The sequence below is a fragment of the Rhopilema esculentum genome, chromosome 13 (assembly GCF_057945365.1).
Source record: "Rhopilema esculentum isolate cy_ngs chromosome 13, ASM5794536v1, whole genome shotgun sequence".
NCBI lineage: Eukaryota > Metazoa > Cnidaria > Scyphozoa > Rhizostomeae > Rhizostomatidae > Rhopilema > Rhopilema esculentum.
In genome coordinates, this window is record NC_142827.1 from 3,583,016 (window position 1) to 3,606,340 (window position 23,325).

Consider the following 23,325-nt stretch of genomic DNA (forward strand, 5'->3'; position numbering starts at 1 on the left):
TTTTATTGTTTGATTAAAATATATACAAACATCGACAGAAGAAGTCTAGGCTTGTCTAGGCAATCGGGTAATCCACTCTCCTAAGAAAAACCAGTTTCTGAACGATAAAACCTCAATCGTTGGGCTTACAAAATTGTACGAATCATCATGACAACATATCTTTAACTTAATTTTCCAACAGAAATAGCGACAATAACAAAACCAAATCAGTATGATCCAAGAAAACCCCTTCAAAATCAGAGGAATACCCAGGTGGAGATTCCCTGGTTAACATGGTTAACTGAAAGTGACTGAAACTTGAAAGAAACTGGAAATCCACAAAGAAAAAAATTTACTTTGCTATTTTCAAGCAAAACAACTGTGCCAACGTTCATTTAATACCATCTTCGCGATGGCCAAAGTGAAGGAATCGTCCAATTACACTGTAGTAGGCCCTTCTATCTATTCTACATTTCTAAGGAACACTATGAATCCTCTGTGTTGCGGAGGAAATTGACATTCATATCGACATAGGTGGAAACTAGTAATCTTCAATTTCTAGATCTTAGATCAAATTGATTTTCCAAAGATATAGTTTACTTTTTGATACACACGATCAGAAGAAACAACTCGATACTAAAGAGCCCTCCACCTTCGAAGCTGTGAAACATTTTAAGCTTTTGTCAAATATCTAAGAACATTTTGAGCCTATACCATATTTTAATGTTCTTTGCCCAATGGCGCGAACCGCACTTGAAAAAGCACTGATCACCGAAGCTAGAATTATCTAACAATATTATTGGATAAAAATATTTGGTGTGAACGTGTTTCTGATGATACTGTGCATTGAATACCCTGAATCTAACCATGTTATCTGACTTGAGACAGGCTGCGTTTACACGGGGCCGGCCGAATATTTGGTCGGTCAAAGATTTGGTCACTTAGGCCTTGCGTTTACACGGGGCCGGCTAAACGACCTCAAATTAGGTCACTTAGGCGTGCAAATATTCGGCCACCTAGGAAAGCGTCCTTCTTGAAACTTGGCCGGCCGAATTCGCGAGCGGCCTCGTGTAAATATTTGCACGGTACCAAAAAGAGGGTGTCGATGCGTGCTACGGAGGCAAACACAAAATGGGAAATTGAAATTTTGGGGCCGAAATTAATGTATTGTTGCTGGTTAGAGTCACTTGTTAGATTTTGCGTTTGTAGCTTGTGATTTGCTGAAAATATGAATGACTTTCGTCGAAAGACTAATTTTGAAATTAAAAAATAAAAAGCATCGCAAATTTCCAATCATTGATAGCAGTTATGTCAGCCATCCTCTTTCAATAGAATTTTGCGAAGTGAGCACACGAGAACAGAGAATGAGAGAAGTTGTTTTGTTAGCTCTTTGTTCACAATGATTTTTGGCTTCAAGTTTTAGACACATTGCGCAAGTCATAAGAATTAGGTCACTTGAGCGGCCCCGTGTAAACGCAACGCCTAAGTGACCTCATTTGTGGCTGGTTTCAAAAGCAGGCTAAATTTTTGGCCGACCAAATATTCGGCCGGCCCCGTGTAAACGCAGCCACAGAAACCGAGTTGGTATATTGATCTTCTTGTCCCAAATTGTGCACAGTTTATATTACTAAGCGACAGTTCCGTTTGTGATCAATAATTAATCATGACGAGGTTAATCAGTTCATTAATCTCGTTTCTATCAAGCAGAGTCTATGAACTCTGTCCCAAGCACCCATTTTGAGTGTGCGCAAATTATACGATTAATCCTTGCCTAGATCGACCGCTTCGGAATTTTGTTTCGGACCGACGGTAATCAGGGTAACCACATCAACTTTGATCAACAGCGTAGTGGCGGCTTTTTGAATTTTTACCCTGGAGCAATTAGAACTAGAATACAAATGGGAGATTTTTTACCAAGAACTCAACTTGGGAGGAAAATGACAAGATGCAAAAGCTCTTTTGAGAAGCACTGCAACTATGTTTTTGAAAGGCGACTTTCACACGTGCGAATGGTGCGACAGTCATATCCGTGTTTATAAAAGGAAGAAATATCTGAAATCACTGCCAAAATTACTTGGAACACCCAACACTTTGCGCCGTGTTTCTTTCGTTTGTTTTCTCAAATACTACTACCTCCGTTCCCCTTTCCCTCCAGAACAATGTTGAAAGTATATAGAAATATCATAAAGAGCCACAAGAGAAAACGTACTCCATAACTTTTCTTTTTCAATTGTAAATCAACATTGCGCCCAGGCCGAAAGGGGGGGACCGAATTTGCCTATGAAAACAGACGGTTAGTGACCAAGCCCTCCCGGCCCACAAAAATTTCGACTGTCCCCCATTCTTACTCAAGAAAATTTGAAAACTTCTTCCCCTTGGCTCCTTGCTAGCAACAGTTTTCATTTCATGACTGTGGCAGCCTGGCCACATTCGAGTTCAACCACGAGTTCAACTCGTCGTTTTCTAAGTTATGATCAGCCGTCCACTAGCATACACAGCTTACACTAGCATACACAAAAAGGCCTATATAAACTTTTATTTTGTAAAACATGGCTGTTGTTACAATGATTTATAAGAGCTGCCTCCAACTCTGAAAAAAAGAAATATTGCTTCGAACAAGATTGTAAGCCACAAATCTCTTTAGAAAGGGTTACTAGATGTGCATTATAAAAAGCCAGTGAAACTTTTTCACTCATCAAAGAGAAATTAATTCAAAGGAGAAAAACACACATATAGCTCAATGCATCTGCCCCTAAAATCAAGTATTCCCTTTCCTGGCAGAGAAAATCCTAAGCTTACACTCACCCTCTTTCGATATAACAAAACTTTTCTTGATTTGGAACTAAAGGAACTATCGTTTAATTCATAGGCAGAAGCTCAGTTGGAATGTTGGTCACGTTTTAAGTGACCGTTCTTCCTCCGGACGATTTCACTCAAGTATTGAAAGCTTTAATCGGTAAAAATATAAGACAGGGTTTGGACATATAATTCTAATTTATCTTGACTTATTTATCTTTCTTGTTTTCTTTTAATTAATGTCTTTGACATTACAGCGACACTGACATCTTTTAGGTGCTCCCCCAGCCCAAGGAAAGATTGGGTCCCTTTGCAAAAATAACTTTTCAGGATATGGTTAAAAATTGCGTCAAAGCTGAATACTTCGCCTTACCAGCACTTAGAAAGTCAGTCGATAAGTCAAGAAAATGATTTTATTGCTTTTTAAGAACAAAGTTATTTCCTTTAGTTTGTATACAAAATATCTGTTCTTGAACATATAAAAGCCTCATTCTCTAAAAAAATTACTTCTCTAGCCCTTGTTTGTGCAAATTTCAGAGTAAGATTTTCAGCATAGCTTGTAATAGTCTTAACGTCTTTGATGTCATTAAAAACACCCTAATACAACATTGATACAATGAAAGGATCTTATACTCTCTTTAGTGTTGCATCTTTTTTAATCTCATCGTTCTTTCTTCTTGTGACCTTCTTAGATATTTGTTGCATTGCTTTTCTCAAGATTTTTGTACTTTCTCTTAGGCAAAACCTCTTCTCATACTTCCCTAGAAATCTTCCATAAACCGATTAATCAAATAACCGACTAATCAAATACACTATTCATTCAAGAACGACTTTGTTTTTCTTGCTGGGTCCTAAACCTACCTAGTTCCTGAAAACCCAGCTCATTTATAGCAAACGAAAAGCTAGCCATGAAACATAACACAGAATCTGTAAGAGTATCAAAGAGGGCTTAAAATGTATAAACCAGATGAATCTATTTCTACCTTGCTACGATACAGCCAAAATGAAGGTAATGAACATTTTAATGAATAACTATTGTTTTAGCTGGTTTGTTAATTCTGGAATCAAGGTATCTGCCGTTGGCTATATCGCAGCCGAATTCGGATTATTAAACAGTTCTGTCCAACCTTGGAAAACCCTACAATAACCTTTTAACGTCAAGTATCATGCAACAAGATTTTTGTATTGTTATCAATTCCTAAATCTACATCGCAATAATAAGTCACTAAAGGCAATGGTCCTTTGAGCAATGATCATCATCATCATCATCATCATCATCATCATCATCATCATCATCATCATCATCATCATCATCATCATCATCATCATCATCATCATCATCATCATCATCATCATCATCATCATCATCATCATCATCATCATCATCATCATCATCATCATCATCATCATCATCATCATCATCATCATCATCATCATCATCATCATCATCATCATCATCATCATCATCATCATCATCATCATCATCATCATCATCATCATCATCATCATCATCATCATCATCATCATCATCATCATCATCATCATCATCATCATCATCATCATCATCATCATCATCATCATCATCATCATCATCATCATCATCATCATCATCATCATCATCATCATCGTCATCGTCATCGTCATCGTCATCGTCATCGTCATCGTCATCGTCATCGTCATCGTCATCATCATCATCATCATCATCATCATCATCATCATCATCATCATCATCATCATCATCATCATCATCATCATCATCATCATCATCATCATCATCATCATCATCATCATCATCATCATCATCATCATCATCATCATCATCATCATCATCATCATCATCATCATCATTATCATCATCATCAACTACATCTCTTTACATTAAGCTCTTTACATCCAAATGACAAACTAGAGCTTTTTACACAAACAGTGGAAAAAGAAAAATTAATTAATGAACAGCAACAACAAGTAACAAGCTGCCAATATCATTCACCAATCATTTGTTTCTGGATTGCAGTTAGTACTAGCTTTTGTTTGAATCTTTGAGAAGAGGAAGCGAACTCATATCATTTAGTGCCAAAATATAATGAACAGTTTTAATCGCCTTTGAAATATATTGACATTCAAATGACAGCTAGAATTGCAATTATTTATAATATCTGTGAATTTCTATTCGGCCAAAGTCTCAGGAATGAATAACAGACCACATTGAAGAACCGTGAACATAAATCAGGTTAAAAATGCATTACAATAAATGAAGATTAGGCACGGTAAAGATATGGTTGTAAGAGAGCAGAAAATATGTTTCATTTCCATTAGGAAAGAGATTAGGAGGGATTAGGAAAAGAGAGGGGAAAGATCGAGCTTGTTTATTCTGTTTGTAATAAAGACAGGTTTTGAGAGTTTGGGAAGCAGGAAGAGGGTTGAGCGTTCCAAAGTTTGCAAGACCTTGGTAGAAAGGAAGAATTATGGAGTTGAGTTCGTGCATTTGGCAAAGAGACCTGGAAAGGTCGAGTACTGTTCGTTGTCTAGTATTGCGTAAATTTCCCTAGGGACCCGGGATCATGTCTCTGATCTCCAGAGAACAACAATCGTGGTATAATCTATAAAAATTGCAAGATCAGCGTCGATCGGAAAAAGGCTGAAGAGACTTGGTGAGGTTTTTGATGAGGCAAATGGCCCCGGATGTAATATTTTAAATATATATTAGACGCATTATATTGTCTTATGCCAAATGTTTTTATATCCTTTAAACCATATCTGCATGTATGCAGCTGATTTTTTCTGGCATTTATAAAAACGATGTTTAAGCATACAGGTACCAAAACCTTCAGAATTCCTCCGTGAGAGAATCGATTAATTTACAACCTTTTGTTCCAACTTTGATAAAAGCGAGGTTATAACATAGAATACAGGCTTCCTGGTACCATATTTTTCTATAAAACATCGTTTTTGAAATCAGCATATCGAAATGGATAAGAATCAATTAATTTACAAAACTATTATTCATTGTCTCAATTATGATAAGAACGAGGTTTGAACATGAAATAGAGGCCTCCTGGTACCGAATCTCCGTACAACATCGATTTTCGTAATCAAAGTGTCAAAATTGACCAAATAAAGTTGTTCTTGCAAATTCCCTCGATAGGTGACGTTAATTCCCCTTGCTCGTCTGGTCTATTTGGGCAAAAACTGCCTATCCAATTCATAAGGGTTTGATGGAGACCATACATGGGGAGTTTGGAAAGAAGACCTTTGTGCCAGACACCATCAAAGACTTTTGAGATGTCGATAGAGATCACTCGACTCTCACCAAACAAATATTAGGCAGAGGAACAAACATGGATAGATTTAGAAGATCACCGGTGGATCTTGCTTGACGAAAACAATGCTGGTGATCAGAAAGGAGTTGGTTGGTTCCGAGGAAGGTAAGCAGTTGTTTGGTGGTGATTGTCTCCATTGTTTTAGAAATGAGGGAAGTGATTGCATTTGGACGATAGTCAATTTGGTCAGACTTGTCGCCCTTTTAGGCATGGATTGCTATGAAACATTGTGAGTTGAGCCACTTAGAAGTGGACTCCAATTTTAAAGGAAGATGGAGTGAAAAGTTCCACACCAAAGAGAAATCCATTGGCGATAAATGAAACAGAAGTAGATGGGTCTTCGAAAGAGCCTAAAGACCAAGTGTATGAGGAATGTAAAGTTTGGAGATAGTCCCACTCAGCTTTACTGTAATAGAAAAATTTAGGGAAAATGAAAGTACTATCCTGGTAAAAAGGAAGTGAGTGTTGTAAGGCTAGTAGACAGTTGTCAGAGTTGCCAACAGGTGCATTCATTAGTGGCGTTTTGTAAATATTGGGGGAGAAGGAAAAAAGAAAAAACCCTCATAACCAGGGCATTTGAGATGAGGGGGGGGGGGGAGAGTGTCATTGTTCTCTTGGTCAAGAAGCTTGATCTTGGTCACTGTTAGGAAAAGTGCAAGGGTTAGGGAGTTTTGGTTTGCAGATGGTGGTGCACAGAATTAGGATTGGAGAAAAGTCCAGGGATGTTTGAGAAAGAGATTGCAAATGGTTTAGAAGTTGCCACATTAGTAGCTGCAGCTGATTGGTTGATTGCGCTTGAGTCAGAAAACATATTTAAAAGAAAGATTGGAGAAGATTGGCTTATTCACTATGGCAGAACCAGCAGCTAGTTGAATGCATGAGAGAGACCCTTCAACCGTCCTGTGGCCTCAGATTGGCCACAGATTGGCCTCCCGGAGCAGCGAGCTAGGAATGGCTCTAGTCGCGAACTGGCATAACAAGCAGGCCAGGATTACTTGCTACCAATAGGTTTGGGCCTCTGTAATATCTGGCGCCAGGCCTGCAGTACACCTTTTCCGTCGGTACTCTCAGCTGTTTTGGCAGCAGACATTTATCCCAAGAAACATTACACAGGATTCTCAATAATGGAAAGGAGTATAAAAAAGAGTAAGTAAGTAGTAAGAGCTTCTCTAGGACACACGCTTCGTTTGGTTTCAAGCGCCCATCAAGTTTCAAAATCTAAAAAAAATCGGAAAAGTTTGGCAAAAATACATTGGCGTGGCATGAATGTGCTAGTTTTTTATTCGAAAATTTGCGGACGTGGCGAAAACCATGCGAGATTTTACTTTCAACAGAGTTGCACTGACTAAAATTTCAAAATAATGAATTAGTTTGAATGTCTTCCATTGTAAACTGAACAATAAGAAGAGGCGACATAAAACTGGAAGACTTAGATGCATTTCAAGCTTTATGCTTGGTTAAAAGTAGTAGAAGAAAGACAAGTGCTGGAAGAACAACAAAAATAACAAACGTTTTTAAAAAGCTCTGCCAAGATTCCCTTCTCGAATAAGCATCAGAAAAGGCTACAGTTTTTTCTACCCTGCACCCTAATTTGTGGCTCTAATGTAGGAACCATAGAAAGCAACGGGATAAAAATCAGAATCTGTATATACAATTTTGACTCAATTTGTTATCATGAGAATGAGACCTAATTCTCATCATACGTCAAGATGCACCTTCTATCTATATCGCGTTGCTTTAATATGACGTCATATCGAAAGAAATGAAGAATATGTGCAGATATTTAGTCTCACATTAGTCTTCGCATCGAGAGTAGCACAGGCACACGACTATTTACTTATTCGACTAGAAAATATTTTGAAAACATCTACGAAAGAAGTTGCAGAATTAACGCAAACATCTATTAAGAAAGAATCATTTGTACCAAAGACGTTGGCTATTTGCAAAACCTACAAATGGACACGTTCTGGAAAGTCGTCCAAACAACAGTCACGTTCGGAGTGGTTGGTTACGCTGCCTACCTTTGGTATGACATCTGGCGGGAAGAGCAACGAGAGGTGAGCATTCTCAACACAAAAGCTTTCATTCACTTTGTCAATATTTAAAGATAATAACTCGCTAGCCATGCAGAATTGGGTGAAAATTCTAATTGTCTACTGAACGAACAAAATATAACAATTCAAGTGTAATTTACATTAAAAGCTAACTGTTCAACAGAGCAGGGCAATTGTTACTTATTCAAAATTTCTTAGCAAATGTTCTTGATCCAATATAATCTAAATTCAAGTATGCATCCAGTTGTTTTCCCCCTTAACAAATTGCATAAATTATGTGTAAGAAATATTCTCTTCTGATGGCGAACATATGCTTTTGATTTTTCATGGAAGTTTGAAGAAGACTGTGAAAAAAATGTTATGATTCGTTTTTCTTTATTTGTTAAATAACACAATGGAACTCAGATTTTTTCCAAAAACTTTCACCCTATGTGCTAAAAGAGACATATTCAGACATTTTGAAAAGATTTACCAAAGCTTAGAATTCTAGAAACAAATATCGATTCATAACATATAAAATACATACCAATGTCAACTTTAGGCTCAACTTCAAGAGGAAGAAGAGGCCGAAGCAGCAGCAGCACAGGCCGGTGAGAAGGAGAAAGCACAGGCTTCTTCTAGCCAACTTGCAGATGGCAATCAAAGCAAGAAGAGCAGCGAAAACACAACCAAAGGTTCAACAAAGAATACAGGGAAGCAAAACTCGCGGGGCTTTTGTGGGTTTAAAAAAGGCTTTCTTCTTAAATGAAAGGTAGGTGATAATTATTACTAAGTTTCGCACTGCCTTCACAATGCATTGATACTCTTTTAGCAGAAAAGACTGCAATCAATTCAAGTAAAAACGATCTTTTTCATTTCAGATTTCAAGGAGAGGAGAATGCTATAGCTGTATAAGATTGGAGAGCTGTGGCATTTCGTACACTTGCTGGATGGGCAAATCAAGTACAGAAGTTTAAAGATAAAGAAAAAACATTAAAAAATAAAAAATGGCAGCAGATGAGATTACATATTTTTTTCCCTAGCAAAATCTACCCTTGTTGTGTATTTTCATGAAGCAGATAGGGCCTCTTAAGGGCACACTGATACTCAATTTCTGGGGCACACTTTTCTAAAAACATGGAGAGGGGGCACAATCCAAACACTTATTTGTGATGTCATGTCCCCAGTTAAATCGTTTGTTCTGATCCACCAAGAAGAATAACCCGTGTATTTGCTGGGCAGAAGAACGTCAACTAGTTTTGAAATGACCGAGGCATGCATGGCTCAGTCATTTCAAGACTTCCTGTCGTTCGTCTACCCAGCAAATATGCCGAGAGGAACAAAATATGCACCTTCAACGCACCTTGTCAGCATTCTGTGTCTAATAGTGGCACAGAGTGCTGCTGGCCCCATTGCCTTCTATGGTCCCCCATTGAAAAGCCTCATTCAACTTTTATTCAACATAGCAATGTGATAACGTTTTTTGAAAGTAGAAAGGGGGACCAACTAGCAGGCCATCAGATGTCATCTCGTTGAAAGGCTGAAAGTTTTACGAGAAATGCAATAATGCCAGGTGTACAGATTTAGTATATCTTCCTTGTTGTGTTTATATGTCCTATAATTTAGGCTTTACTTTAGTGAAACAAGTAAACGTTCAGATGGTATCTAGAAGTGCATTATTGACGCTTCACCAACTTGAACCTCGCTTGTGTAGCTGTAGTAAATGCCTTGTAGTGTCGTGCTTGTTCTGTGTTGTAACGTGTAACACTCTTCTCTTCCTGCATCTTTCATTTCTAGTGACTTTCTATTTTATCTTATGTTAAACTGTTTCTGTTGTTGTCTCTGCAACTTCTTTCGTCTCCAATCATTTTTCTTTTTTTTAACTCTATCTTTATCTGGACCTATCCTTCCCTTCTCGTCTCGATTCCATCCGCTATCCTCTCTCAATCTCTGAATTGAGAAAATGCTGTTTTTATGTTGTACCTTTGTTTCTTTCTAGACTGCAACCCTTCCTTGCACAGTAAAATTACTCGTGTTTATGTCTTATTTTATATTAATTTTTATTGATATTTCAATTTACTAACATTTTGGCTAGGTCACTTACGTATATTTAGAGCAATCTCAATTTCCTTAATTACAAATTATTCTTTTGTTATCGTTATATCATTTTGCTTTTGGAATTAGATTATTAAACTTAACTTTAAAATAACAGTAAAAGTAATATCAAGTTCTTCCTAGTTAATAGCTTAAAATTTAAATAAACATAAAATAACATCAAATAGTTTAATTTTAGCCAATATAATAGATAGCTTAGAGTTATTTTCAAATTGACGTTATTTATTATCAGTTTGTCATTGTTTCGTTGTCAGCTATGGGTTGCCCATTTACAGTCTGGTATAGCAGTTGCATTGTAGTGAAACGATAAAGCCTGGATGAGGGGCATCTAGAAATGGTGGACAAATCCATCTATAACTAGTGTGGTTTTTCTTGTTGGGGCAGGGGAATAGATGGAGCCCACCAGATGGTCTGCAGTGGAGGCTGGGCCATAAGAGTGTGTTGAAGGGAAAACTTTGTTCCTCTCTATACATGACAGCCTTTTTCGTAGATCAGAACAATGTTGATAGTTTTGGGTAAGGGCATGACATCAGGATTACAATTGCTTTTATGTGCTTGGAGTAGTGCCCCCTTTCTGATTTTAGTACCACAAGGGTACCTCTTTTGTTGGGCACTTTAAACAAATTCAGGAGCAGCATGTGCCCTCAAGAAGCCCTTACTACTTCTTTTTTCTTTTCTATACCCGTATACATTTGCTTTACTTTTGACCGTCTCTTGTAATGTTTCTTGCAATAAACATCTGCTGCCAAAGAAGCATTCTTTTCATTCATGTCTACATCTAAATGTTTACGCATGGTTGACAATTCATCCTTTTTCAAAGGAAGTTGGCCAAAAATGTATCAACAGACCTAACAATATTTGTTGAATCAAAAGCAACTTTTTCTAAAGTCCACTTAGCTAGCAATTATTTCTCTACAGGGGCGGAGCCAAAACATTTTATTCATAAGGTTGCAGAAATGATATTTCCCGGCAAAAATATGGCGCGTCTTATTCTTTCAGAATATGGAAATAAACAGACTTATATGCTGCTGTTGTGCATGAATATATTTCAAATTCATACTTTAGTGCTTTGTTGTGGAAGGTTAATTGCTACATTTATGTTGATATGTTACAATTGTTGGTAGGTAAGTAGCAATTATACTACAGGGTGAGGTAAAATTTTCTTCTTGAAAATGGCTTTGAAAAAAGCAAACATTTAGTAAACTAAAGCTTCTCGTCTGACACTCTTCAGAGTTTAAAACCTCGGAACATAGATGAAAACTATACGCTAGGAAATATATATACCCAGTTGTGGATCGAAATAGGCCAATCAGAAACGCGAGCACATGAATATTAAGATTGACCAATCAGTGCCGACTAAGCGGTTTGGCGTACGCTTACAGTAGCTCTCCCATCGACCACTCAGATTTTCTTTTGCATAGAGAACATTTTCAAGCATTCAAATCTCTATGGTCTAATAATGACATCTTTATTACAAAGCCCGATAAAGGGTCAGGAGTGATTATTTTGAACAAAAAGGACTACATCCAAAAAAATGAAGAATATTCTAATCGATAAGGAAAAGTTCGAAAAACACGGTGACGTCGAAACAAAGGATAAAACGGCCAAGCTAGAGCGGAAACTTCAAAAACGCCTTTTGGAGCTGGTTAACTCAAAAGTGTTGACTAACGAAGTTTACGATAGGATAAGACCCACAGGTTCGCAAGGTCCACAAATGTATGGCCTCCCTAAAATACACAAGCCGGATGTTTCACATAGACCCATCTTGTTTATGATTGGCTCAGCACAACATGAATTGGCTAAATGACTTTCTGAAGTTTTGGACCCTGTTCTTCAAAAATATTCAAAACGGCGTATCAAGGATTCATAGTTATATACAGCGCTCTCTCGTCATCAATTTTTGAAAATTTTTCAGCGCCCCCACTACCAACTTCCCCTCCTTCAAGTTTGCTCTGGATTTGCCCCTGACCAAAAGCCAGGTGTCTATTTTCGAGACGTGTAGGACATATATACCATCTTCAAAACAGAGGCTGAGTGTGATCACTATGGTGTGATACTTTCCTAAAACGCCTCAATGGCCTTCACCCAGCCCTACAGTTTACATTTGAAAAGGAAGAAAATAACTCCTTGCCATTTCTTTATTTAGGTTGATGGATTTCTTAAAAGTGTATACCGTAAACCCACATTTTAGGGGTTATACACTCGATTGGCTTAATTTTGCCCAGAACAAAGAAAAATCAGCCTCATCCAAACGCTTAAAGATAGGGCACTGATGATTTGTTCCAAGTCTAAACTCGACTCGGAACTTAAACAACTAAAAAAGATTTTTCTGGAGAACGGCTATCCAGAGCATGTTAAATTCAGTTTACATTGAGGTGAAGATAGGAAATTTCTCGGCTGACATAAAATTTGATCCTCAAAAGTGCCCCGTCTATCTGAAAACTACCTTGGATCGGGAACAGTTCCTTGCGTTTGGAAAACAGATAAAACAGGCCGTCAAAAATTCTTTCTTTGCCGTAAATCCATGCATTGTTTATGGTACAAAAAAGGCTCGTCCCTCCATTCAAAAGGATTGCGTTCCTACCAAACGAAAGAGTTCCGTTGTATACGAATTTTACGTGCCATTGTGATTCTAGCTACGTAGGACGCACTACCCAAAGATTGGAGGATAGAATAAAAGAACATGTTATGTCAAATATTAGGAACAAAACTCGTCCCCAAAGAGAACAGCCACCTCGGTTTTGCAGATCTAAAAGTACAACTAAAACCTGCGACTCTGCTATCGAGCAGTATTTACTGAAAAACCCAGATTGTGCAAAAAACTATAACGATTCCATTTGTAACATTCTCAATAGGCAAACGGCACTGATTGGTAAACCTGAACAGTCATGTGCTCGTGTTTCTGATTGGCCTATTTCGATCCACAAAAGGGTGTATATATTTCCTAGCGTAGAGTTTTCAATCTATGTTCTGACGTTTTAAACTCTGACAAAAAGCTTTAGTTTACTCAAATGTTCACTTTTTCAAAGCCATTTTCAAGTATATAATATTCGATAAAGTCAAAAATAGATTCAAACTCATTCAAAAATATCAAAGATTGTTTGCCAAGGTGTTTGTGTCAAAAATATCCAAGGGAAAACCCAACGAACTTAAGTCAACCCTAAATCTTGGAGTTCCGAAGGATTCCAACCCTGCCAGTTGGTTCACCCATAGCGAAGTATGCAAAGCCAAGACTTGATACGATCGACATTAATGACGTAATAACGAACCCAAATTGAATACAAATGTACTTGTTAGCATGAAGTTATACCGGTTATAGAAAACACATTCCAATATTCTAACCTTCCAATGTTCCATATTCCATGCTTTCAAGATAGCCTTTTCAAGATTAGTAGAATCAGAAGAGTTAGATTTTTTCAAGGTTTCGGAATACTTCCTTTTGTAGCACGAAAATTTCCTACAATAAAATCATCCTCAATATTTGCAAAGAAGCTAAATGTCTTACAAACTCTAGCATCAACGTCTCGATGCTTAGCAAAAGGTATGAATTTTTCAAGAAGACTTGTCCTGACCCTGTTCAAGAATATGAATTTGTTTTAAATAAAATTCAAGAGGGAAGAGCCTAAAACGATCTAACCAACTTCCAGCGATAAGAACCGTAACTAGGGAAAAAACCGAACATCGCAACGCAACGGGACGCAACGCAACGCAACGCAAGGGAACGCAACGCAACGCTGAAGACTTTTGCTCTCCACAATCCAAAATCAGGTTGTCTTGCAACGTGCGAGGAAGAAACTAAGCCAACATAAATTTTACATACTCGAGGCCAATGCACACTTAAGAGCTTATTATATTGGCCGTATAAAAAAACAAAATGTAGTACAATGCTACAATGAACCCAATCTCCACAATAGTGCCAACTGTACCAAAAAGAGCCAAGGGCACCAAAAAAGGCGACCTTCTTTCACATACTGAACGTGATTAAGTTTCATTTAATCCATCTTTCTATTGCTCTTTGTTGGTAAGAAAGTGAGAACATAAATTCTATATGCTTAGAATTTGTTTTTCACCAAGATGATGAGGATCGAAAGTAAAACAAAAGAAAGAATGTATAGGGGATTCTTTGAAATCAAACCCATTGTTCTAAAGAATGTTCCAAAACAACAGAAAATATAGCAGAGACACAGACCTAACATCCTATATCACAACAGTAGAGTCCTCACAGTAGAAATTATAGGACTAGACATTATAATTATTTGCCAGTGTGATTAGGGAATATTTTTCATACCTTTAAGCGGTATACATTTCTACATATATTGAGAGTGTTCGGCATCTTTTGAGAAGGAAATCATGCACTGTATCCAGTTCTGCGTTTTTGGAAAAAAAGGTTCGAAAACGCATGACAAACATGATGCGACATTGGTGAATACAAGAATCGCTAAATCAAGCTAAGAATGTACTATGATAATTGAAGACTCGGCATAGTGAATAAAAAGACACTCCAATAAAAATTACAACTGCAACTTACTGGTTGCAGACTTATGAAGACTTGTTAAGAATCCCTGCTGTCTTCGTTGCCACTCTCTTCTTCCTTAAACCCCAACCTTCGAAAATCTTCTTGGCTCATGAGGTCTCTAAAATGGTGATAAATACATAACTACATGCAATGATATAGAAGCGCCGAAGGCGCTAGATGTCTAACTCGGGTCATGCTGCGTACTGCCGAGTGAGGCAAATTTTTTACCTTGCGCCATTTTAAATAGTGGCAAAAAGCGAGCTGCAAAAGGGTTCAGTATGGAAAATTGCTTGTTTTAATGAATGATTTTTTCGTGGCTCACAACTATTTCAGTGCCTTTTCTGATGCAGGTAGTTAGAGGAGATATAAATCAACAACACATAACAATATTTTGGGGTTTCTAAAAAGAATTTTAAAAATTATGGCTCTTTTAGTTTACGCAGTTACGGGGGGAATATGGCAGTGGCTTGTCGTGTTTTTATGAGTTGAAAAAGTATGTGTTTGCAATTTTTATCTTCATATAGATTAGAAAAAACTTTTTAAGTCTATTACCTAATAATATAGACCATTTTAGATATATAATTCTTGAATTTTTCTGTCTGTCGTTTAGAACCTAAAATGGCATGAGTAGGACAGTGCGAATGTTTTATATTTAGTTTGTCAAATTGAATTTGTAGAAAAGAAATTTGATATGAATTAAATTTCTTTCCTCTTGGTAAGGCCAAATTAGAAATCTTTGTCGTGAAAGTGTACCCAGAAGGTATTTTATAGGCCTAAAAATACGGGGAGGGACGTATTGTGCTGAAGAATAATTACAAGCAACGAGTGTGGTCAGGGCGGTCTGGCCCGGGTGGCAAAGTGGCGATCGCCACCCGGGCCCTGTGTACAAAAAATTTACGGGCCTTTCCGCGTTGGAGAAAATTGTTTAACTTAATGTAAAATACTTAATGCCCTAGACTGATTATATTGCGATTAAAGTCCTAATACATGCGCTTCAAACCACCCAAACCCTGGTTTCCGTTATTTCAGCCATGTGTTCAATCTTACGTGTACCCTGGGTCCCAGAGCCACAAAATTTCGAGCGCGTAAACAGAATGCCAAGCAGAGAAGCGAATGAGCGTACTCTCATCATCTATTTCCGCTCTCTAATTTATGTGGCTCTGATGCCCAGGGTATCTGACTGTCAGAGACAGTGCTGTGGGAACGAAATTCATGTTGGGGGGGGGAGGGGTTGCGGCTGCTCATTGTATTTATTTCCACTTAGTACACTGTTATACAGGACATAAGGCTTAGGCTGCAATTATTGGGAGGGGGGCTTCAGTAAATGAAAATAACGTAAAATTCAAAACAAGAAATTCAGAAGAGAGATGACAAGGGGTCGTCACTATCATCTGGTTACAGAGATCTGTATCAGGATTTAACAATTCTAAGAAGATTTGTTGGCACAAAGAGGAAGCAAAAGAGCCATAGGAGCCTTTATCAAGATTTCAAGTTCACAGAATGTCAGAATTGCTGGCATTTGCAAATTGCTACCAGCAGCTTATCGATCAAGTGAAAACAACAACTGATGGGAATAGAGATCCTGAAAACAGATAATCTCAAGGAACAAGCTTTTAGAGAAGAAACATTTGGAGAGGAAAACTGTGACTTTCAAGGTGGGGATTCACAAAGAGAGAAAAAACCCCAAGGTCGACATCGACACTCTCTATCAAAAGGGTAAAAGCTTGCCAACTGTGCATACCCTGCGCATTCAAAACTTTGTACCGACGCTTATATAATTTTTTTAATATATTTATATCTTTTATCATATATAACAATTTTATAAGAATATGAGCATCAAAACTGGTCAAAAGTTGAGATCAAATTAGGAACAAGGTAAGGCTGAGTTACTGTTTAATGCATTTTTGAACAACATTTATCCCAAAACGAGGATTTTTAGCCATGTGTGGTTGCTTGTCGGTGAATATTCAATCTTGTCGTCAAATGAAGGCTGTCTCACTCACTTTGTTGGCAAATAATGCCTGAACACCGCCCAAGAGCGAAAAAGCTAGCAATCGCACTGCTTACACCCTATTAATTTAAGAACAAATTAAGGACAATCCACCCTCGGATTTTTGCGAAAATTAAGAACAGTCAGCCTGAACCTAAATTTACTGGTTTTTATAAAAAATTTAGTGAATACAACATGCGCCTAGTAGCATACCCTTCCCTCTACAACGCGTATAAATGCTTGATGACACTTAGCTGCACCCAAGTTTCCTTTGAAAGATTATTCAGCGCTACTGATAATTTCAAAAGAAAAGAAAACTTTCCACTTGATTACGAGCAAGTCATTGGCGAATTTGCTGATTTATTTGCACTTCTTCGAAAAGAGTTGAAACTCTGAGAATTTAAACAAGTTTTGATCTTGATTCTTAACTCAACATGGGATTTTAAAGCCTGTTTACACGAGAGGAAAGGTATGGATCCAATTTGGTCCGAATTTACGAAATAAAGTCGATATACTTCTGCTGTTTAGCGTATTGCTTTATTATCAATTTTTCTTGAATCAATCGTATTCTAAGCCACATTTTTAGTGGGTGTGGCTCAATTTTTCCCGCCACGCCTTAAACCGGGCCCTTGAGTTTTCTAGCGACCCTGCGATTCTGACGCCAGACCGCCCCTGGTTTCGAAGCTACTCTTCTCTTGGCCATAGTGCTGGATCTCTCTCAGCCCGTCTCTTAATAAGTTCTCTCTCGCACATCAAGTTCTTGATGCTTGGAGAAATCCATGGTACATGTGCATGCCCCGTCTTAGCGGTCCTTTTTTCAACGGGGCATGCACATCCAAGACAGCAAGAAAGAGATCGTAGAAATTGCTAGCCATCTAGACAGGTCATTTGCTGGAAAAATTAGGCCTTTTTTCCTGTCAAGGTTTTCTCTTCGAATTCCTTGGCAAGAAACATGCTGGAATAGATTAAGACTTGGGGCATGTTGAAATTTGCCGAAATTGGCGGAATTTTTCAAAATGGCGAATTTTTTACAATGTTTTGGCTACAATGTATCGATATAGTCTTCTAAGACGAGCATTACTTGGCACCAAAGTGTCTTACAATGTTAAAGGCATGTTTGTTGTCATGACTGATCATCAAAAATTCAAAATGGTATACTTTTGATAATTCTGATGGCCGACAACAAACTTTGACTGGGTCACAGACGACACACTACACCATGGGAACGATTTTCCAGCCATCATTCCTGGTGATAAAGGGACACGCTTATATGAATCATTCGTAGATCTATTGCACCACGGAATGAAAGATTATGGCTCATATGTTATTCCAAAGAAACGGGCAGGCCTTCCAGCAATGCCTGATTTTGAAGACAAAATCAAAGATTCACCACTGATTGAAGAGGCATTTCATCGTGATGTAGCTTGGGTATTTTGTGGTGCTGTAAGTAAAGAGATGCTTCTAGAAATACAGCCTGAATGAGACACGATGCTCTCCAGCCAGTTGGATCATGGACGAACTTAATAAAAGCTGTAAAAGATTGTACTACAAAAAGGTGCAAACTAGAATATCTTCCTGTTATTTCTCCACATGATAACGTCGTCAAATGGTATATGGACATGATTCAGAAGATGCTTGATCAGCTAGAAATAGATCATATTTTTCTTCGTGCAGATCAAGCAATTATTCAAAAGTTCTTATTATTCAATGGCTAAACCAAGGGGAGTACGATCAAATCATCACCTACTTGGGCGGCTTTCATCCCATAATGGTCAATTTGAATATCCTTGGAAAGAAGTATTCTTGCCTCAGACATAAGGAATGGTGGATGAATGCCGATGTAATAGCTCAAGGGTCTGCTGGTCAAGCGATGAAGGGAAGGCATTGCCATAGAAGCATAAGGCTACACAAACAGGCTTTTGAAGCATTGCTTCGCTATCAAATGAAGGGTGTCCTGAACAAAGGTGAATTCAGTCCAAGATTCAAAAGGAAAATTGTGAATTTGAGGCTTGTCCAATCAACCGCCAATTTGAAGTCCATAACTAATTCACAAGAATTCAAACAGATTATGAACAATTTAACAGATGCCTTTGACACACAGGATCAAATGATGATGCAATACATTCGTGATGTCTCGGCTGTTATGCTTCGTCAGTGCTGTAAGAGAAAATACAATTGAGCGCCATTTAGCAGCAGAGCGTGTTTTGTTGCCAAAGTGTTTTGCATTTGGGCATCAAAACTATGCCTGTTACCTGACATTTCAGCATGTCAAGCTGCAGGATATTAGATCAAAGCAAGAGCGAGCATGGGATGACCTTCTGGTTAATGGCTTTGGTGGTTCAGTCTCTGGCAAACCATACTTGACTAATACTTGATCATACGTGACTTGATAACCGAAACAACCATTAACAAAAAGGTAACGGTCAGAGGGAGCCCCATGCAAGGTGGATTTAGAAGGCTGTTGATACCTTTGTAAAGACCAGTCATTTCATGGCTACTGTTTGAGCCAAACTGAAAGAACGCTTGAATGTTTTGACGCAGTCCGTTCACAAAGAAACAACTGTTTGTGCGATAAAGAAGCACGAGGCAATGACCGAAGATCTTGTTTTGCAGCTTGATAAGTATTATGATCCATTCCTAGATGGTCCTGCAAGACATTTCAAAACTGGAGCCGAAATCGAGCCATCGGTCATTGAGGGACTTCTGAATTCATCTGCAGTAGGAGAAGCAATGTATGCTGAGTTTATTGACGAAAGACTCAAAGCCAAAGAAAGTAGGGTTAGTAAATTTGCATCAATAAAAATCCTAGGATCAAAACTGGCATGGAGCGGGCAAAAAGGTTTCCAAAGCCATAAGCATTCTCAAGGAGGACAGGCAAACATTTGGAGCACTTGTTGGTAAAGGCTACAAGTCCAAGAGACGCACACTCTTATCCTCTTACAACTGTTCCACTAGCTTTAGCATCACCTGACAGTGATCTCAGACAAGGCTGGAAAGTTGCATTATGAAATTCGCTGATAGAAGAATCTTTAGCAGAAGTGCAAACACCTTTGTTTAAAGCAGCGTGGATAATTGACGGCATGGCTGCATTAAGGTCAATCAAAAGTGAACCGACTTGGGGAGAGTATGCAAAGGCATACTTCAGATTTTGCACACCTGCAGCCTAAGATCTTCAGAAGTGGCAAATGAAGATAGGACATTAAAGATTCGTAAATATCGAGTCAATTTGTTCAAATATCGGCATAAAAGCCTGTAGTATTTTGGCAGCATACTACAGCATCACTGGTTGTGATACGACGTCTTTTCCATTTGGATTTGGAAAATTAATATCATGGAAAAAGATGGTCAAATTGAGATGCTATAGCCTGCTGAAAAACTTTGGTTCCACTCTGCCTTCCATCGGTTTTTGTCTCTTGATAAAGAGTTCTTTCGAATTGTCATGTACAGAGGCAACAAAGATGAATGCCACGTTGACACAATAATTCGAATGTACGAAAGGCAGAAAGTCAAGTCAGGTTTGGGAATAATTCCTGATGAGAACAGTACAACCCAACATTTAAAGCGAAAATGGCTCCAGGCTCACATATGGCATCAATGCACAAAGCAGATGATTAACTTTCCTCTGTTAACTGAAACATGGGGATGGAAAGAAGTATACGTGCAACCAGTTTCCCCAAATAACAACCAGTCGGACACTGATAATGGAGCAGAAGTTGTTGGTGGAAGTGAAAACAGTGAAGCAGAAAGCACAGATGATAGTGACTATGACTTTGATGCTGACTCAGATGGAAGTTAGGATGACTTTTAGTTTTCAGTATTGAAATTGATGATGGAGTTGGACCATAATAGAACCTTTTTTGTTGCGTTTGTTTAACTTTTATATGGTTTCTGGCCACAGTTACTTTGTTTTATGGAGCGAAGCGCCAAAATTGTTGATTTGTTTAGTTCTGCCACTTTAAGAACACCATTTTGAATTTTTGATGATCAGTCATGACAACAAACATGCTTTTAACATAGTAGGTCACTTTGGTGCCAAGTGATGCTCGTCTTAGAAGACTATATCGATACATTGTAGCCAAAACATTGTAAAAAATTCGCCATTTTGAAAAATTCCGCCATTTTGAAATTTTCGGCAAATTTCAACATGCCCCAAGTCTTAATCTATTCCAGTATGTTTCTTGGCAAGGAATCCGAAAAGAAAACCTTGACAGGAAAAAAGGCCTAATTTTTTCAACAGATGACCTGTCTAATCCTATTAGGGTCATCCGATCTACAGGACATAGCCATCCCCTAGTCAATACAACGCAAGTCATTAAGGAAAGAGTCACGGTCATAATTTTTCAAACTGCGTGACTCTGTCTTAAATTTCACGTCATTGACATGAACTCTAGCGTTTAATTTTCTAATATCGTATGTGATAAAGTGGTCTATAATACCGATTTTTACGACCGATACATTACAGAGGTTGTTGGGTCTGTTTGAAGAAAGGTGATCTATTAACTAAAAAGTTTTATTAGGCTCTTTATCTTTATTTTAGTTAAGTTAAGTGAGCTTCTGCTAGATGCCCAGAGCATGATAGGGCAACTGATAAATTATTACTGAATATTTTATCTTCGACACGATCAAATTACGAAATTTACAGCAATGCTGACATTTACAGGAGATGTTTTGATTTTGGTTCTGGGCATTTCGCTTTGTTTTAAGTTTTGATAAGAGAGTCTTTCCTATGGTTATACGAGAATTACAATACATGAACTCTATATCGAACTGACGAGGAAAATTCACATTTTTTGATCAAAGCAGGAATCTGGGATAGCCGGAAATAGACATTTTCACAAATCCCAAAATTCAATACTTCGAAGTCAATACCATTCAATAAATTATACAATTACGAGGAATTAGCAAAAACTGGTGAAAATTTCATACATCATTGGTATAGTTTTTCTCAATTTAATGGTGAAGCTAAACTAAACTGTAAAATCTATGACGCCGAAACCATAACCACGGCGAACTTTTTATGCAAACGTTCTTTCGAGAGGTCAATTGATGGTTGTAATCAATTTTAGTTCTGTACGAATATTGCTAATTGCCTTTCGAACGTTTCATGAAAAATTTAACTCGAAGCAAGGGCGTACCGGGAAATTTCGCCGTGTCCTGGTGGGCCGAGGAGCGATGGGTGGAGAAAAACTGTGGATAATTCCTCGCAGGTAGAAAGGCCAAAATTTGGTGTATCCTGTAGAGCAGTGAGAGATCGCTTCCAAAATATTTTCATTAACAAAAAGTCCAAAAATAGAAGAGAAGAGAGTGCAAGTGGAATTAACCCTGAGCACACAGAAAAACATGTTCTCCTTGCAAGATAAGGGAGCTTTTTGATGCAGCAATTGCTGATCAGGAAGCAGCATCCCAGCAAGTTAAAGAAAAACAAACAGCAGAAATGGAAAAAGCTGAAGAAATGAGAAGGAAATCAGTAGAAACAATGGGAGAAAGCAGAAAGAGAAAGGAAAGGGAGGTAAAAAGTGTAAGTGAAAAGAAACGTAACATTCGGCAGAAAACCTTTCAAAAGTATTCAAGAAAGAATCAGAGTTGGCAGTTCACTCAATCCGGGCTGACTCACAATTGCGTTTGGAAACCAAGTTTAGACCCACTTTCCGTTTAGAATACTAATACAATTATATACAATATAATAGAAGGGTTTAGAGAGATGGTGACACAGGGGGGCAGGGGGCCTAAAATCTTTAAATTATCGGTGATATCATTTATGTATGACCCTGTCATGATTGTCAAATGTCTTGTCTACACAATACTCTCGAACCTTGTTTCAGCCTGGGTAGGGGGTAAAGTGAACCAAAGTAATATTTTCAGTAGTGCGAACACAAAGTTACCTAGCCAAGGTTGATCTGGGCTGACTCAGCCCGGGCTGACTCGGCTCGGGCTGATTCGGCCCCGGACAGCCTCTGACTCAGCCCGAGTACTTGTTTCTAGTGAATACAACATGCACCTAGCAGCATACCCTTCCCTCTACAACGCGTATAAATGCTTGGTGACACTTAGCTGCACCCAAATTTCCTTTGAAAGATTATTCAGCGCTACTGATAATTTCAAAAGAAAAGAAAACTTTCCACTTGATTACGAGCAAGTCATTGGCCAGTTTGCTGATTCATTTGCACTTCTTCGAAAAGAGTTGAAACTCTGAGAATTCAAATAAGTTTTGGTTTCAAAGCCTGTTTACACGAGATGAAAAGGTATGGATCCAATTGGGTCCGAATTTACGAACCAAAGAAATGAGATATACTGCTGATGTTTAGCGTATTGCTTTATTATCAATTTTTATTGAATCAATCGTATTCTAAGCCACATTTTTAGTGGGTGTGGCTCAATTTTCCCCGCCACGCCCTTAACCGGGCCCTTGAGTTTTATAGCCACCCTGTGATTTTGACGCCAGATCATCCCTGAGTGTGGTTTTGAAATAGTTTAAAAATATCAATGATTATATATCCAAGCATTGAAGTATGACCTATTTTCGGCTTTTTCTAGAGTATGGTCTAGATATTCCATAGCAGTTTCTGTAAACAAACA

At 38.1% G+C, this 23,325-nt stretch overlaps 2 protein-coding genes across 3 annotated transcripts in view; one reads left to right on the forward strand and one right to left on the reverse strand.

Annotated features, from left to right (window-relative positions):
* The first annotated feature begins 7,877 nt into the window (after positions 1 to 7,877).
* On the forward strand, positions 7,878 to 8,990 carry LOC148958602 (uncharacterized). The gene is made up of 2 exons (XM_089112114.1): positions 7,878 to 8,152; positions 8,691 to 8,990. The coding sequence occupies exons 1-2, from the start codon at positions 8,051 to 8,053 to the stop codon at positions 8,895 to 8,897; spliced, it is 309 nt and encodes a 102-aa protein (XP_088968240.1). The 5' UTR covers positions 7,878 to 8,050; the 3' UTR covers positions 8,898 to 8,990.
* Positions 8,991 to 14,348: 5,358 nt separating this feature from the next.
* Positions 14,349 to 23,325, reverse strand: part of LOC135692149 (cytochrome c oxidase assembly protein COX19) — a 76,869-nt gene continuing 67,892 nt past the window's right edge. For both annotated transcript variants that reach the window (XM_065210198.2, XM_089112082.1), the window contains one exon: positions 14,349 to 14,877. In XM_065210198.2, the coding sequence (XP_065066270.1) occupies positions 14,796 to 14,877 (82 nt within the window). In that variant the 3' untranslated portion in view covers positions 14,349 to 14,795. The remainder of the gene's footprint in view (positions 14,878 to 23,325) is intronic.